This window comes from Besnoitia besnoiti, chromosome I (genome assembly GCF_002563875.1).
Source record: "Besnoitia besnoiti strain Bb-Ger1 chromosome I, whole genome shotgun sequence".
Classification (NCBI taxonomy): Eukaryota; Apicomplexa; class Conoidasida; order Eucoccidiorida; family Sarcocystidae; genus Besnoitia; species Besnoitia besnoiti.
In genome coordinates this window covers 5,654,902-5,670,245 of record NC_042356.1, presented here as the reverse complement: position 1 = coordinate 5,670,245, position 15,344 = coordinate 5,654,902, and the positions used below count along the sequence as shown (strand labels likewise).

Below are 15,344 nucleotides of genomic sequence, written 5' to 3'. Positions count from 1 at the left end.
AGACACACCTGCCCCTAGAGGCCGTACAAGACTGCTCCTAGCGGCTGTATACATAACACAGGAATAGCAGCGAAAATTTAGAGAGACAAGGACCAGCCGACCGCTGCGTAGATCGACACATTACTGCCTAGCGCATATAGACAAGCGGGTATATATACCATCGTAAAGAGTAATGTGTGGGGAACTGTAATGTGTGGGGAACTGGTTTTGCATTCGCCCCCGGCCCTGCCTCCCCTTTCTTAGAACTGGTAACTGCCAGAAAATTAACCACCTACTCGCTCTGCTCGCTGGCTGTGTAAACTACCCCGATCAGCACCAGCCTCAATTTCATACTCAGGCAAGACCTGGATCAGCAGTTATACTTGTACTTCGCTGTAAAGGCACCTGAGGGAATGCGGAAGGTTGTACGCCGCGTACACGTCCGTTGTGGCCGCGGCGACAACAGCACTGGATTATATGCTGTCGCCCGTAATATCTTGCTGTCCCAGGTGTTCAGCCATGGTTTGAATACCCTGTAGTACCGCAGAAGACAACAGGGATGCCACATTGTGCGCAGACATGCCAGATAAATATGAAGGTCGCTGTATGTGCAACTTGCTCGATTGAGGGTGCTCGTTCGAATGCAGGTCACCGGGGAGTACGTATGGTGCTTTTCTGACACGGTATAACACTGTTGGCTGGGTGACGAGCGTTTTGCGGTTAAACAGCTTTCCATCATAATTCGCTGCGATGCGCTCCGCTGCCTAGCTCACGAGAAAAGGCTATCCTACCTCGTCAACCTTCGGAATCAAGCTGTCTTTCTCCATTACTTTTTTGGTGGTCTCTTCTCGAAGGAGAGCGGCGAGTGCGGCCTCTCTTTTCTTCTGGCAGAACGTCGCGATGCACGATTCGGCTCGTTCGTGAAACGCCATGATATCGCGGGCGTACCTTTCACGCACGTCATTCTCCTCGGGCGTCAGCTCAAGCCTTTCACATAGCCCGTGTAGGCATAGCTGCCCCCACAGAGCTTCTGCGGCTACCTGCGCTGAGGCGCCCAGTCGGGCCATCAGCTTCTCAACCATAGGGACTGTCGACGGCTGAGGAGAGGCAAGAAGGTCGTTCACCGCCTGAGATACAACCTCCTTCTGCTTTTGTAGGTTATTCCATACGGCGGCGGCGATTTCCTCCAGTTCATGAATCGACTTCGCTTTGTCTTCTGCGGGTGCAAAACTGCGAGCGGCGGATTTTCCGGCTGTACCTTTCGCCTGTCCTGTTATGTCTGTATGTGTCGTTGCAGGCTGCCCACCGTCGCCCGTCGCTGCGGCGGCGAGTGATTCCTGTTCAAGCCTTTTGACAGTTGCGGCGATGCAGGCGTCAACGTTTCTGCGGGCATGATCGCGGCTGGCGACAACCTGCTGGCGAAATCGCAGTGAAGCGACGATATCGAATCGTTGTATGCGTTGCTCTTCCAGAGCTCTTGCCCTTGCAGCTGCATCGATGGCTCTTGCTAGTCCCCTCCGTATCATTACGACCTCAGCTTCTGGCACGACGACTTGTTGATCAAGAGCCCCGTCGCCGGTTGGGTCGCTCATCATATCGAGGGATTTCTGAACCTCCTGTACAGTGTGTTCAAATACCTTGCGAAGAACCCTTGTCTTCGCAAGGAATGCTAACTGAAACGCCTCTGCTCTAAATGCTAATGCGCGTTCATCACTGTTCCACTGTCCATCCTTATGGCGAACGTCGAGCCTTAAAATGTTTTGGAAGGATTCTTCCTCATCTCCAGTGTTGCTCATGTCTTCGAGAGTCGCCCTCAGATCCCTCGATTGATCTAACATTTGTAAAGATAACGCTTTCAACCGATTCAACGACTCGTACACCTCCAAGTTGTCTGGCGTCGCAGCCGGCGTGTCATTAGCGTCCACAGTAACGCCAGATTGACTGTCGTGTGGCTCTGTACTGCCGTTAGAGGACGATAAAGATGTTTGCACCTTGGTAAGCAAAACTTCAATTGCTTCTTTTACGTTTGAGGCTTCAGCCAGCGCGCCTATCATCTGCGGTGCCTGCTCTTGTTCCGTCGTTGGCGGAGGTTCCGGAAAATGAAGTTCTGGCAGTGGTCTTGGCGGCGCTGCCTCTGCCGCAGCTGGAGGAAGGGCCAACGTCTCTTCACGACCTACCTTTGATGTCGTTTTATCTCGTCTTTGTGTCTTCCGATCCCCGCGCCTAGTGCGTACCTCAGCGTCCTGTATCTCCCCGTCCGCTTCCTTCCCTTGCACAACAGGTACCGGAGAGCCTTGCGGTGAGTCCTTAGTAGGGCGAAGCTTCGCTTCCCTGTCAGCAACTTTGGTTTGGTCCGATTTCTCCTTTTTTTTACTTTGTTGGGCGTGTTTTACCTTCTTGGATTTTGTTCGACGGGGCTCCTGATGGCTTCCCGCGTCGCCTGGCGGTCGTTCCGGAAGCCCAGTTTCCGCCCCCCCGCGCTCTCCTTCATCTGCTTCGTTAGCGCTGACGAGCTCTTTTTCTCCGGCCGGACCGCCGTCTTCTGAATCGATCGCCCGTCGATAGCTGTCATGAGGGCCTGCCAGCTCCTCTTTTAAACCGCCGAGAGTCGAATGATGAGCGGCTTCCGACTGCATCGAACTCCCTGCGTCCGTGGATCTTCCAGACTTCCATTCCCTTGACGGTTGGGCAGCCACCTCTGCCGCCGCGCGCTTCTCCGGATTGCTAGTCTGTTTCGTTGTAGTTTCGTCAGACCTTTCGCCTCCTTCGTGAGCACCTTTCTCCCCTTTGGCAACGTTAGGTAGTGCCCGACGTATGCCGGCCGCACGGGGTGACGCTAGATCAGTTGTTCCTTCTTTTACAGCTTCCACGTACGCCGTTGTGCGAGTCAGGGATGCCCCGGAATGACGGCCACTCTCTCTGTTCTTTTCAGCGCTGTCACGGCTGTGCGAATAGCTCTTGCTTGACCATTCGGTGACCGTCTCCTTACCAGAAGCGCTACTCTTATGTGCGCCTCCTCTCTTTCCCGGGGATGGAGCAAGGTCACTGACGGGATTGAGCGGTCGGTCAGTGGGAATCGCCGGCCGGGACGAGCGTGCAGTAGAAGATATCAGTGTCTCTGCTTGTGCTACACGCTCCCTTTTCGTGCTGGCCCGCCTTACACTTGCGCATGGGGTCCCCCGGTGCTGGGATCTGCGGGGTGGTACAGTAGACGTCTCCGCGGAGGAGGAAACCGTCCTGTAGAACACTCTTCCATTTGTTGATGAGAACCGTTCCGTCTCTTTGTAGCGCGGATGCCGGCGGTTTGAGCCTCCACGGTTCCCTCGATGCTTTGGGTGACCGGCGCCCTCTGATGCATGTGTAGGCAGAGGTTCCTGCCTGGACGGAGAGTGCCCGCCTTCTTCACGAACGGGTTGACGGCGCATAAATGTGGGCATCCGCACAGAAGACAGCGAGCTCTCCTTAAATAAACTAGCATACGTTGCCCTAGCGGCACTGTCGTTTCGTGCTCCTGCAGTAGCACCTGGAGCTTCACCCGTTTCAGACTCCTTTCTAACCGCACCACCAGGCGGGCAGTCCGCCTGCGGCCCAGCCGGCGCTCTCTCTTTTTGTTGCACGTTGCTTCGCTGAGATGAGGGGTCCGTAGCCTCCGTAGGGGGGCGGCGCGAAGGCACAGATGAGGTCTGCAGCGGCGACGTCGTCTGGCTCTCTGCCTTCTCTCCAGCCACGTCCTGAGCTGTACGATGAATTTCGCCAGGCGGCATGATTCCTGGCTTTAGTGGTGCGGGAGGATGGCCAGCATGGCGATGTGCTAGATGCCGGGTGGGGTCAGCATACGTAGAAGTATCCAGGGTCGCATTCTCCGCCAGGTCGCCAATGCTTGGATGCTCATGTTTCACTAAGCTACGCACCTCTTGTTTCGATGATGCAGCAACGACGCCTTGCGACCAGAGTAACGCCGCAACTGAAGGCGTCGAGGGCGTCTCCTCCGGGGATGTTAGACAGGGACTGAAGTCCACTGAAAACAGGGAAGTGCTACATTTTTCTGCACGAGCTGACCCTTCAGTTTCATCTGACCAAAGCGAATACGACCGCTTCATCAAAACGTTGGCAGCGTTCTCCGCATCCTCAATTGGCGTGCTCGACGAGAGGCTGCCGCCTTTTTCCGTCTTAATAGCTTCTCTCTCAGCTCCAACAGCCTTCAGGAAAGGCAACCTTGAGGCCTCAGTTCGAGACTCTAGCCAGGCTGCTGCGGAGGCACGCGCAGCCGATTCATCTGCCGCTGCGCCGAGAACGGAAAGCTTGTGCTGTGCGTCAACGCCACGTGGTGGAAGCTGTGTGTTTGGCTGAGGTTTGAGACTGGAGACGCCCTCCGATTGAGATGAGCCCGGGCTGATAGCTCGACCCGGAGCGAGTCGCTGCGCGAGCAGAGGCTGTTGGACAGGGGTGGGCCGGACGACTGATACTTGAACGTTTCCAGCGGTGGGCGCTAGGTTCAACTCGCGGTCACTCGCGGGCGGTGAAGGAGTTGGAAACTGAGCAACCGTACCAGGCAAACGAGGCGCGTGGTGGCTGCGCGCCCCCGGCAGCGTAGCGCGCTGTCGCCGGCCTTGGGCTCCTGAAAACCTTGGCAAGGAACCTGCAGTAGCTTGCGCTTCGGTGGGTGTCCCGATCGCGGGCTGGACTATCTGCATGGCAGTCATAGGCTGTGGCAAGACAATCTGCTGCAGCACGGGTCCATGGTACTGCTGTACCACTGGAGCCACAGCGGACGTCGAGGCATGTCTCGCTTGCACAAGGGCACTCAACAGGACTCTTGCCCGCGACACTGTTGTAGCCAGGTCTTGTAGGATATCATCGTGCGACCTTAACTCAGGTGCCATGATCGCCTGCTGCATCTGGACAGCACACGTCGGCTGAGGAAGTGTATACATCGCGGGGTAACTCAGTAGGGGCTCCTGGGCAGGGGCACATGGCTGTTGGACGGGCATGTATGGCTGTGGGGGGTTCGAATATGGCTGTTGCGTAGGCGCAAATGTCTGTTGAGACGGCGCATACGGCTGTCGGGTGGGGAACGAGCGTGATTGTAGGGGGGGGAGAATGCGGGGCTGCTGCTGGACTCCGTATGGAGCACGGGTCGCGTAAGTCTGTGGAGCGGAGACATACTGGAAAGCGCGGCCACCACGAGGTGCCACGAGTGGCTGTGTTCCAGCTCGCACACGGGGCTGTCCCTGGGATTCTGGTGGTCGCCTGACTCTTTGGTGAGGCGTGTTCTCTCCTGCGAGTCGTCTCAGGGTTCCTTGCCCATCATATAGGTGTGTCACATACGGAAGCTGATTAGAGAGACCGTCAGACCGTTCGAGACCTGTTCGACGTACCTCTCTGTTCATTCGATCAGACATGCATGCTGCTGCGTAGTGCAACAGGTATAGTGCAGTTCCAATGGTTAAGGCCGAACGAGACACACTGGATGGATGCGTAGAGATAACCAGGTGGCTTGTTGCTTTCCCTCGTGTCATTTTGTTTGATAGCACACTATAATAGGAATGATGCCCTCTTTCGGTGGTTCAATTCGCGCTCCGCCGCTGGGTCGTCGTGCCGAAGAGGCTCTCCGCCAGGAATGAGCAGTTCCAGGCCACCCAGTAGAACGGGTAGAGAGAATTGTTCTGCAGCTGTGCTGCAAGTTCAGTGGCGAAGCGCTCTGCACGGTTGTGGAACGGAGGCGACGGAAGCGGTGATTCAAAATCGGCCCGGTTAAGGGAGGGGCAGAGTCTCAACTCGAGACGTCTGGTTGCCCGCGAAACGCGCAGTGAACCTGCTCCTCGGTCGGAGCCGTACAAAAACTCTGCGCAAGACACTCGACGTATCACGTGTCCCGATGGCTCATAGCCAAACGTGTGTGGGCTTTCGCACAGCACATTGACCGAACAATGGACTGCCTAGGCCGGGTGACTCATAGACGTACAACTGCAGCAGATTGCGCCGAGGGACGCCTTGTTCGCTCATCCTCGTGACAACTTCCTCACAACGCCCTGGCGCTGCCTAGGCTGCCACCATCGATTCGCTTGACTGTAATACGCGAGTGACTGTGCTGATTAGCAGAACAGCGACTAATGCAATCAACGATTCTATTATGGGTAGACGACTTTAGCGACTATCGCTGAATCATCGCTGCCATCACACGGACATCAGAACTGGTTTCACGGTCGTGCGTGTAGAACACAGCACACATATTCATCTGATTTCTTCAAAATAACCCAGGTCACACACCCATGAACTTTTTGTTATGACTCTGCATTGCAGATGCTAAGGTGCCTTCACAAGGGCAACGGGGAATGCGCCACGTTACCATCAAAGGAGAAAAACGTCCAAAACGGGGCACGACAGGAGTTCAGTGACCGCCATTTTTGTACACAACGCTAATTCCCTTGGGCTGGCGCTTGAAGTGCCATTCCGCTGGCCACTACCCTGTCGTGGGTGCTGGCGTTCTGTGTCTGGGAGGTCAGCAAGGAGAACTAGCTCGCCACAATTTGCAAGACTGGATAGTAAGGACGACGGATGAAGAATGTGAATAACTCAGCAGTCTCGATTGCCGCATCGGCAGCGATGTACAGGAATGCACGCACGGCCCGCACAGCCAGCGTCTCTGAGTAGTGTGAACGCTTTCTCAGCTCCGCGTGCAGTGACGGAGTTGCTGTTTACTGACACGTCTGGGCGCGTAGTGTGTGAGAGCTGCGAACGGATTATCGGCAGATATGCTAGGATTAGAAGAAGATTCAGTGAGCTCCACGAGACATTGTAGTTGAATCCCTATTTTTGCTTGTTTCCGAGCGTGTGTCAGGAATTTACGCTGGCGGGGGTAACGGCGAGCATCTTCGCAGCAGCTGCTTGTGGGGGAAGCCTAGGTCAACCCTCACAGGAAACACCGTCCACTACAGAGGTTGAGAGAGGACAGAAATGGATGCAACAGGGGGAATGGTCGGCATCGAAGCAGCCCTTAGGGAAAAGCGAATTTTGCCACAAACGATGGTCCCAACCGGGATCGAACCGGCGACCTTCCGGTTATTAGCCGGATGCTCTAACCAGCTGAGCTATAGGACCTGGCTGTGTGAGGACTGCGACCAGCCATATTGTTTGCTATTCCCCTCTTCACGTGTTCTTCCGTGCAGACAAGGAGAGATACTCACGCCAGCCGTAATCTATCTTAAAATTGCATTCTAAAGAAGCTGAGCGATCACAGGGATCGGGGTGGTGTCTGGGGATGAAGAATTGTAGCGAAAAGCATGCGCTGCCGCCGACAGGTGTGTACGCCAGTTCCTATTGCACTTGATTCTCTTCTGTCTTTCCATTTGCTGTGGTTGGAGGTTGAGCCGCGTGCTCCCTCTCCCCCACGTGGTTTTTATGCTAGGCTGGGGCCTGCTTCAGGAACAGTCCGGGTACATGGTCCGTGTGTCGATAGCCATTGCCGGGGGCCCGCAGTGGACGTGTCTGCAGCATTCTCATCTCTCGTCTCCTCGATTCGGCCCAACCGTGTACGCCCAGTGCTCTTTCGGTAAGCTTCCAAAAAAAAACAAAACATGCTACTTAGTTCTGAACGGAAGTTTTACCACTTATGGCTGTCCTGTCTGGCATGTTTCGTATAATTTCGTCGAGTTAACAGCTGCGTAACGGCTGTCGTGGAGCTGTACAGAGGACGACGCATGTGCATTCAATGTCAGCGCTAACCGCATCAAGCACAATCCTGTAGAGCCTACCACCCCCTCTCGTGTTCTATATCCCACTGGCGCGTCGGTCAGCCGAAGAAACACTACTCGACTCGATTTTTTGTCGCATAAATTCATGAAAAAGGATTAGAACGCGCACATAGCAGTGTACGAAAGACGTAACAGAGGACGCGGCGAAACCACGCCAACCGGGGGAGAACTGCACGGATTGACAATGAGAGGCGGCATCTTGTGTAAGCCGTTCCATGGGACTTCGCGCTTTCACAAAGTGATCCCAACACGCATAGAACGGGTAGATCCGCATGCGTATGTCGAATCTCGTCGCGGTACGTCAGTCCAGCACTCGATGGATTCGGCTCGTTCTGCGTTTCTGGAACCGCTAGTGGCCGTGGCCCACCACAGAGAATACAGCACGGTTCCTGTGCGCTGGATCATCGGTGGAAAAACGCCATCGCAGATCCCCGCTTGGCAATGCTGCGGCGCCCGGGAAGCGGCAGCGGCCTCAACCTGAAACTGTCATCACTGAGAGGTCGTTGCGGCGTGCCTATGTGCGAAAAACTTTTTCCGTTACCATCGGCCTGACATGCTCCTGTTTCGTGAAGCTCCAGGTTGCTACTGTAGGCGCTGATCACAAGCATAACGAAGTGCCGAAAACGAAAAGCAGAAGGATCGCGTGCCGAGTCCGACGTCTTGTTACCCCATACAACTCTATTCTGGTGTGATCATGTACACATGTCCCCAGCAGTAGTGTTGCGAGTGGGACGTAGGTCGCACGCACACCGACGCCGACAACTATAGACACGTGTACGTCGCTACGCGTCTATTGACGCGTCGTGCACTCTGGAAGCTCGCATGCCGTCGTCCCTACGCGGTGTCTCGGTGCAAATAGCTACGTGGACACTTCCCGCGTGGCGAGCGCATGCATGCATAAAAGGCCTGCAGGGCTCCCGGGGCGCCGTGCGCCATGTGCCGGGAACGGGAAGTTGTCAGTGCGCCTCATCGCTGACGAAGAAAGCAAGTCTTCTGCGGCACGAGTCCGCGCACGGAAGAGCTCTCAACACACTCCTACAAAAAGCCGAAGTGAAGCCTTAACCCATTCTCCCTTCCGTCTTTTTCTGTAGCTCGTTAGGAACCAAGCACTGTGCGTAGAGACTGTTACAGCTGCCTCGCAGGCGCGGCCAACCTTGATTGTTCGGTGAACTAGTTCTTCAGGCAACTCTCATCGTGCGTCTCTCTCACACGTTCCTGCCGCGCTCGCTCGCCCTCCCGTCATATACGCAAGACAACCTCGGGCCAAGTGCTGCCGCGCCCTCTGCTGCAAAAAAACTGAACATTCTATTCTACGGGGTAGTGCCCAGCCTGAAACCGGAGACCCGCGCGTCGGGCTCGGCTTTCACTACGGCAGGATGTGCATGCATGCGGGCGGGACGTCTCGAAGTCGTCTTCAGTAACCGCGAGGCGAGCTTATCTTCCTTCACGCCACGTTCCACCCCTCTTTCGTCTCAATCGTTCGTTTCCGCTCCTCTCTCCCCCGCGCCGTCATGCCTCATCCTTCTTCAAGCTCTCACTCAGTCGTAGCACAGCTTCTTTCCCTTGGGCAGTTCCTCGTTCTTCTCCACTGCAGCGGCACAGAGTGCAATCGCATCTCATCTCAGGCGCATGATTACATAAAGATACAAACTTGAGATACATAAACATATATATGTGAAAGCAGAGAGATATGCAATTCGCGGACGGAACAACTCCCTCACGCGACCGAAGCATCAACCGAGAGTCCTAAAGATCCGCGCATGCACGCATAGCCTTATTAGCGGACCCGCCTACACACACGCTGTTAGCAGCGGTGCCTGATACAGGACACGGCTAAAAAAGTGCATTCATGCGCATCCCTGCAAATGGACTCACGCGTGACCTTTAAGCGGAAAGCGACAGCTGCGTGAGTCGCTGAGAGAAGTCATGCTTCCTCCACTGATCTATGCGCCTCGTACGTGCACGTAGCTCCCGTCCCTCTTCCGTGTCTCTCGTATAGAGACAAAAGTTGACAGATATCAATAGACATATAGATGTGCGACGATAGATAGAAATATGTGTGGATATGTCGTTTAGTGGAGCGCCATGTCTTCCTCGCAGACACAGCACCCTCCGTCGCAGCCGGGCTCTCTGCGAGGGGGCTCGCGCCGCGCAGGCGCTGTGCTGAGCCGGAACTGTTGAGGCGCAAACTCGCATCCCTCCTTTACCCGAAATCGAAACAACTGGCCTCTACATGCCTCTCCATCTCGCTGCCTCGACGGGCTCGGCGCACTTACAGACGACGACATTGCGGAGGGCGCTGACGTCGCAGGGGTACTCGGAGCCGACGAGCCCGTTCCAGTCTACGAGCGTCCACGACGAGGGCTGGAATGTAGGAATACCCCACTGCCTGCACAACACGCGCCGCGACTCGGCTAGACGAAATTCAAACTAGCCACGGGCGCGGGACTCCGCAGAAAAACGCCGCCACTCTCCTCTATGCATCGATGCCGCGACACGTACGATTTCCGACACTCGCGTCTTGAGTAACACGGATAGGCACTGCTGATGAATACAAGAATATGCGTTCGCACATGAATTGTGCACGCACGAACAAGCTCGGAAGCGTAAACACACACATCGTACACAAACGTAAGCCGGCCCGACGTAATCTCTGGCAATCGACCTATATATATATATATATATATATATATATATATATATATATATATATATATATATATATATATATAGGGTTTAGGGTTTAGATATATATATATATATATATATATATAGTCTATATCTATCTATATATAAATCTACGGATACGTCGAGCTGCCTCGTCACGTAGACGGTGTGCGCCTCAGAAAGCCTTTCTCGGGGGCTGCTTCGGGGGGCGGTCTGTCTCTGCTTCAAGGTCTATCGCGCGGCTCCTTACTTGCCGTCTTTGCGGGCTGTGAGCTGGAAGCGCAGCGTGTGAATCACCTGCTCCTCGTCCTCACTTCCAAACAGCAGCTGAAAAAACAAATCAGGGAAGAACCGCTGCCGAAGGCACTCGCTTGCGAATGTCCAACGCCTACGCAGTTTCCCTGCTCCCTGACTCTGCCGCCTCTCCACTTCTGTCCTCGGCCGTCGCTCTCTCAACTCTTCGCCCGGGCTGCTAAGCGTGTACGCATGGATGTATGTATGCGTGTGTGCCTATATGCATGTATGCATATATGTATAATAACCATGTCTATAAGTACAGAGGCACGCAGTCATCCGACGCGGCACTTGCAGAGCAGAATACACCTACGCACTCAGGGATGCAGAACGCACAGAAGTCCTCGGATATATTCCTACAGACTTAAACCAGCAGTCGTGAGGTACCCACCTGGGATGCCCCTCACAATGAATCAACCCATAAAATACATATAGAAATATATATATATATATATATATATATGAATATAAATGCATCCACCGCGCGACTTCAACGATAAACGACGCCATGTTGCGTGCTCATGGCATGCATTGCTTGTGAATGTGTGGCGATTATGAGTAGAAACGAATCATCTTGAGTTCCACGTGCCTCCTGAAGCCAGCCGTCGCGCAGCCCTACAGATGTTTGCGTAGAGTCTCTGCGGGAGTTTGTGCTCGCTAGAACGCGCCACACTACCCGTCTCTATCGGTGCATGCGCCGTAAAGGGATTGCGGAAGACGGGGCGCATGCGTGCAGACCGTGCGACAGAGGCTGACCCGCGTGAATACTTCGTTTCTCACCTTTCGGTTTTTGTCATGCACGGCGAATCGCTGCCGACAAAGCACCTGCGCCTCCATGACGACTGCGATGCCTTTTCCCAGCGCCTCTTCGAGCAGCTCCAGCCTCTCCATGACTTTCCTCATTCGCTCTGAGGAAAAGGAAAATGACGCAAACATGCCCTACGCTCCGCTGTGCCTCCTCGTGTACGCGGCCGTAAATCGACACGTGGAACTATATATAGGCAAGCATATGCATATACGCAAATATACATATATACAGATACATACACAATTACATATATATGTATATATTTTGAGGCACGTGTTTCGAATTCAGCCCTACGAAGTTCCCAGCGCGTTGGCTGACGGGAACGCGGCAAACGTAGAGAGGGTCTTTGGGCGACAGGACATAAGCTCACTTGGCTGCTGCGACGCCCGTGACGCACGCAGCGCGAGAGAAGAAAACAGTGTCACTCGGGTCGTCCCCAAGCTCGCGGGCGCCGCCTTTTTACCTGGAAAAGAAAGAGGCGCCTTGTTCGCGCCTGCCGCCGCGCTGCCGAAGTCACCGCTGAAGCCTGCGCCGCGCTCTTCTTCCCTATCGCGTTTGCCCTCTCCCTCGTCCTGTTTCTTGTCGCCTTTGTCGCCGCCGCGCTCGTCCTCTGCATCCGAGAAGTCTGCGTCGTCGCCCTTCTTCACTAGCGACGCGGCGGGGTTGCCTTTCAGCAGCAGGCCTCCGCATGCCCGCATATACTGCGAGGTGAGGAAGAACGAAGAATTCGCCGACTGCGGAAGAACTGCGTGGAGAAACGGCGTGATGGGGACCAAGTACGACGAGCGCGGGACAACTGCTGCATGCGGATCCGCGGACGTGCCTGCAGGAAACAGAATGTTAAAACAACCAAAATGCAGATACTGATGAAAAAACTCAAAGATAAATGTATACAAATGACTTCAAGCTGGAACGAGCTGCCGGAGCGCATCGGAAGAAGAGGCGGAGGAAGACCAGCGAAAGAAAACAAAGCGTTCAACACGTCACACAGGAAGAGCCGCATGACAAAGACCACGCTGCAGTTACCAGTCCACAGGTCACGGAATATTATTAATAGAAATGCGAGTATATACGGATATATGCGTACATGTAAATCCACATTCTGACATATATAATATGCAGAGCAAAGTGGAGAGCCCGTCAAGAATGTCACTGGGAACAGGCATAGCCACAGCGAGGCAACTAGGCATGCATATAAACAGACGAAAAACCCTGAACATGTTAAGGAAATGCACGTGAACGCAGGTTCTGGAGGAGTCGGACTCACACACGCCGCGTGCCTGCGCTCTGAGGCACGCCTCAGGCGTGAGTCTTTCCGCACATGCGCGTCCGTCAAACCGTAGAGAGTTAGTTGACGTCGAGGTCCAGGCTCGTCCGAGGCTCCAGCTCCCCCACCCTCCTCCCCTCGGAAGAGCCCTTTAGGCGCCAGCGAAGAACTGGAGGCGGCTAGGCCAGACACTCGAAGAGCCGACGAGACCGCATCAGCGTGTCCCTCCTCACAGGCGTTAGCCCTGGGGTTTCTGTGAAGCGCTGTGTATGAAATATCCAAAACAAATGTTCCGGTCGCCCGAGGCTTCAGAGTGCGCTGCTTACCGCAGACCGTCCACATGCGCGTGATGTAGACCTTTTGAAGCGAGTTCACGTCGAAGGTGAGGCGACAGCCGGCGTCGACCGCCTCGCCGACTTTGAGCTGCAGGCCGGTAAGAAGTGGCTCGCTTACGCAGGTTTTCAGGTTTTCGAGGCCTCTGCCTTTGCTCAGCAATGCCCCCATGCCGTGGTAGTCCTCCTCGGCCTCGTTCCCGTCTGCCTTCTTCGCCTCAGTGGACTCAGCTCCAGCGATCCTCTTCTCCAAGTCCGCGGGCTCCTCCGCGCTAGCGTTGCCCCCTGTGCCGCCCAAGAGCTCCGCCGCCGGCGCGGCAGCAACCTTTCTCTCGTCGTCCTCGCCTTTCTCGACTTTCTGCTTCTCCCTGTCAGCGAGCATCTGCACTAAGTCGCGCTCCTCCTGAATGCCCGCCACGAGCTCTTCGGAGAGCAGGACCAGCGCCTGGCGTGCGCCCTGCTTGCAGGACAGCAGCACGAAGAAACCCAAGTCCTTCAGTCGCGAGAACTTTTGGTTGAACGCGAAAACGAGCCCGAGGAAGCCGCCGGGAGACTTCACCCCGCGCTCCTCTTCGGGCGAGAAGATCCACTCCTTTTGTCCCGGCGTCACCGCGGGCGACGTGAGCGGCACGCCAGAAGCCACTTCGCAGAACTCAAGAAACCGCGCCTTCTCCCCTGCGCGACTGGCGGCCGAAGCGGCGCCCGCGGAGCTGCTCGCAGGCGGCGACGCGCCTTCGGGAGTGCCGTCGGCGCCCGCGCTGGAAAAGGCGCGGAGGGGCGACGCATTAGACGAAGAGACAAACGCAGACGCGCGCGCGGCGCGCACAGAGGAAAGGGACGACAACGCGAGCGAGGCTGCGGCGCCGGGCTGCGCAGCGGAAGAGAGGCTGCCTAACACTCGCGACGAAGCAAATGCGGAAAGAGGCGACGAGAGAGCGCGCAGCGCGCCGCAGCATCCGCGGCTGCTGCGAGAGCCGCAGCCGCGGACAGTCGACAAGAAGACCGGCTGCGAGTTTTGCAGACCCGCGCGAGGCAGGCGCGGAGACTCGCTAACAGGTGCAGAAGAGAGAGAGGAGGAAGCGAACGAACGAGAGAAAGAGAAAGACGCGCACAAGGGCGATGCGCCGCCCTGCAGGCGCCGCAAAGCCTCGCCAGGAAGTATCCGTGCGCCGGCGGTCGGGCGAGCCGCGGCGGAAGGAAGAGGGAGACGCGAGAGGTGGCGCGCTGCGTACGCCATCGTGGCTCAGAGGGCGGGAGAGAGAGAAAAAAGCGCAAACAACGGGGCGACCGCCAAGAGACAAACAAAGCCCCGAGAGCCCACGTCTACGCCAGAAGCTGGCACTGGCGCAAGAGGCGAGTCAGAGCAGCAGAAATACTAAAACCGAGAGGAAGCGAGGAGAGACGTCGAGGCGACACACGGAAGAGAGGAAGGCGCGAGTCATGCGAGAAGCGGTCTCGCAGATGAGAAACAAATCAAACGGATTCTGGGCCGCGGCTCTGTTTCTCTCCACGGGACAGGGAACGCGTCGGTGTCCCTGAGATCCTGTCGTGGCTCAGGGGCGGGCGCAGGTCAAGCGAGAAGACCGGCAAATAGCGTCCCTACTTGGCATATGCAGATGCACATGTGCAAGACTGGACTATGGGCCTCGTCATACTTGCGTCTGCCGGACGTGTGCAGACGCAGCGCGGTGAAGGTCGCGATTTCCGCTTGTTCGTACCAGTGAGGAAAGAAAGGAACGCTCCGGACCTTGGCTCCCCTGAGTTCCGCAGGTGGCTGTCTCCTCAGCCGCATGTCCCTTTGTCCTTTTCGTTCGCCGAAAGAAGAGAAAACCTTTCCCTAGTTCCGTTCCTCTTCGTTTCCGAGGAAGAAAGCCAAGTCCCGTGTGGGTATTCTATCAGAAAAGGCGAGAGGAAGCGCAGAGCGAACTCGCGCGTGGAAGGGAGCACGGCGCCGAAGCTGTGCAGACAGGAGAAGTCCATTCTCTTCTCCTTGCAGGAAACAAATCGGGAGAAATGCTGGAACACGTTTCGCGGAAAAGGGGATAGGATGGGAGCCCGGAGAAGCCCGCCAGATTGCGTTCACGTCTCCGTTCACCTTTTCGCAAGCGCGACTTTTACGAAGGAAGAAAGAAGCAACGGAGAAGACAGAGAACGGCGAGGATGCAGGCGTTGTCGAACCAGGCGCGCGAGGACGTAGAAAATCAATTTCCACAGATTTCACGTCAAACTCATTCGAATCGCAT

General features: G+C 55.7%; 2 protein-coding genes and 1 non-coding gene across 3 annotated transcripts; all 3 read right to left on the bottom strand.

Moving 5' to 3' along the window:
• Positions 1-761: 761 nt before the first annotated feature.
• BESB_008010 (uncharacterized protein) lies at positions 762-5,369 on the bottom strand (the record flags this gene model as incomplete). The annotated part of the gene is made up of 1 exon (XM_029359555.1): positions 762-5,369. One exon carries the CDS (start codon positions 5,367-5,369, stop codon positions 762-764), a length of 4,608 nt encoding a protein of 1,535 aa, XP_029222468.1.
• Positions 5,370-7,006: 1,637 nt separating this feature from the next.
• On the bottom strand, positions 7,007-7,080 carry BESB_011560. The gene has a single exon. It is a non-coding gene; the product is annotated as a tRNA-Ile (tRNA).
• A 2,191-nt stretch (positions 7,081-9,271) lies between these two features.
• BESB_008000 (uncharacterized protein) lies at positions 9,272-14,338 on the bottom strand (the record flags this gene model as incomplete). Its single annotated transcript, XM_029359554.1, has 6 exons — positions 9,272-9,321; positions 10,010-10,122; positions 10,651-10,727; positions 11,475-11,602; positions 11,966-12,325; positions 13,096-14,338. 6 exons carry the CDS (start codon positions 14,336-14,338, stop codon positions 9,272-9,274), a joined length of 1,971 nt encoding a protein of 656 aa, XP_029222467.1.
• Between the last annotated feature and the right edge of the window lie 1,006 nt (positions 14,339-15,344).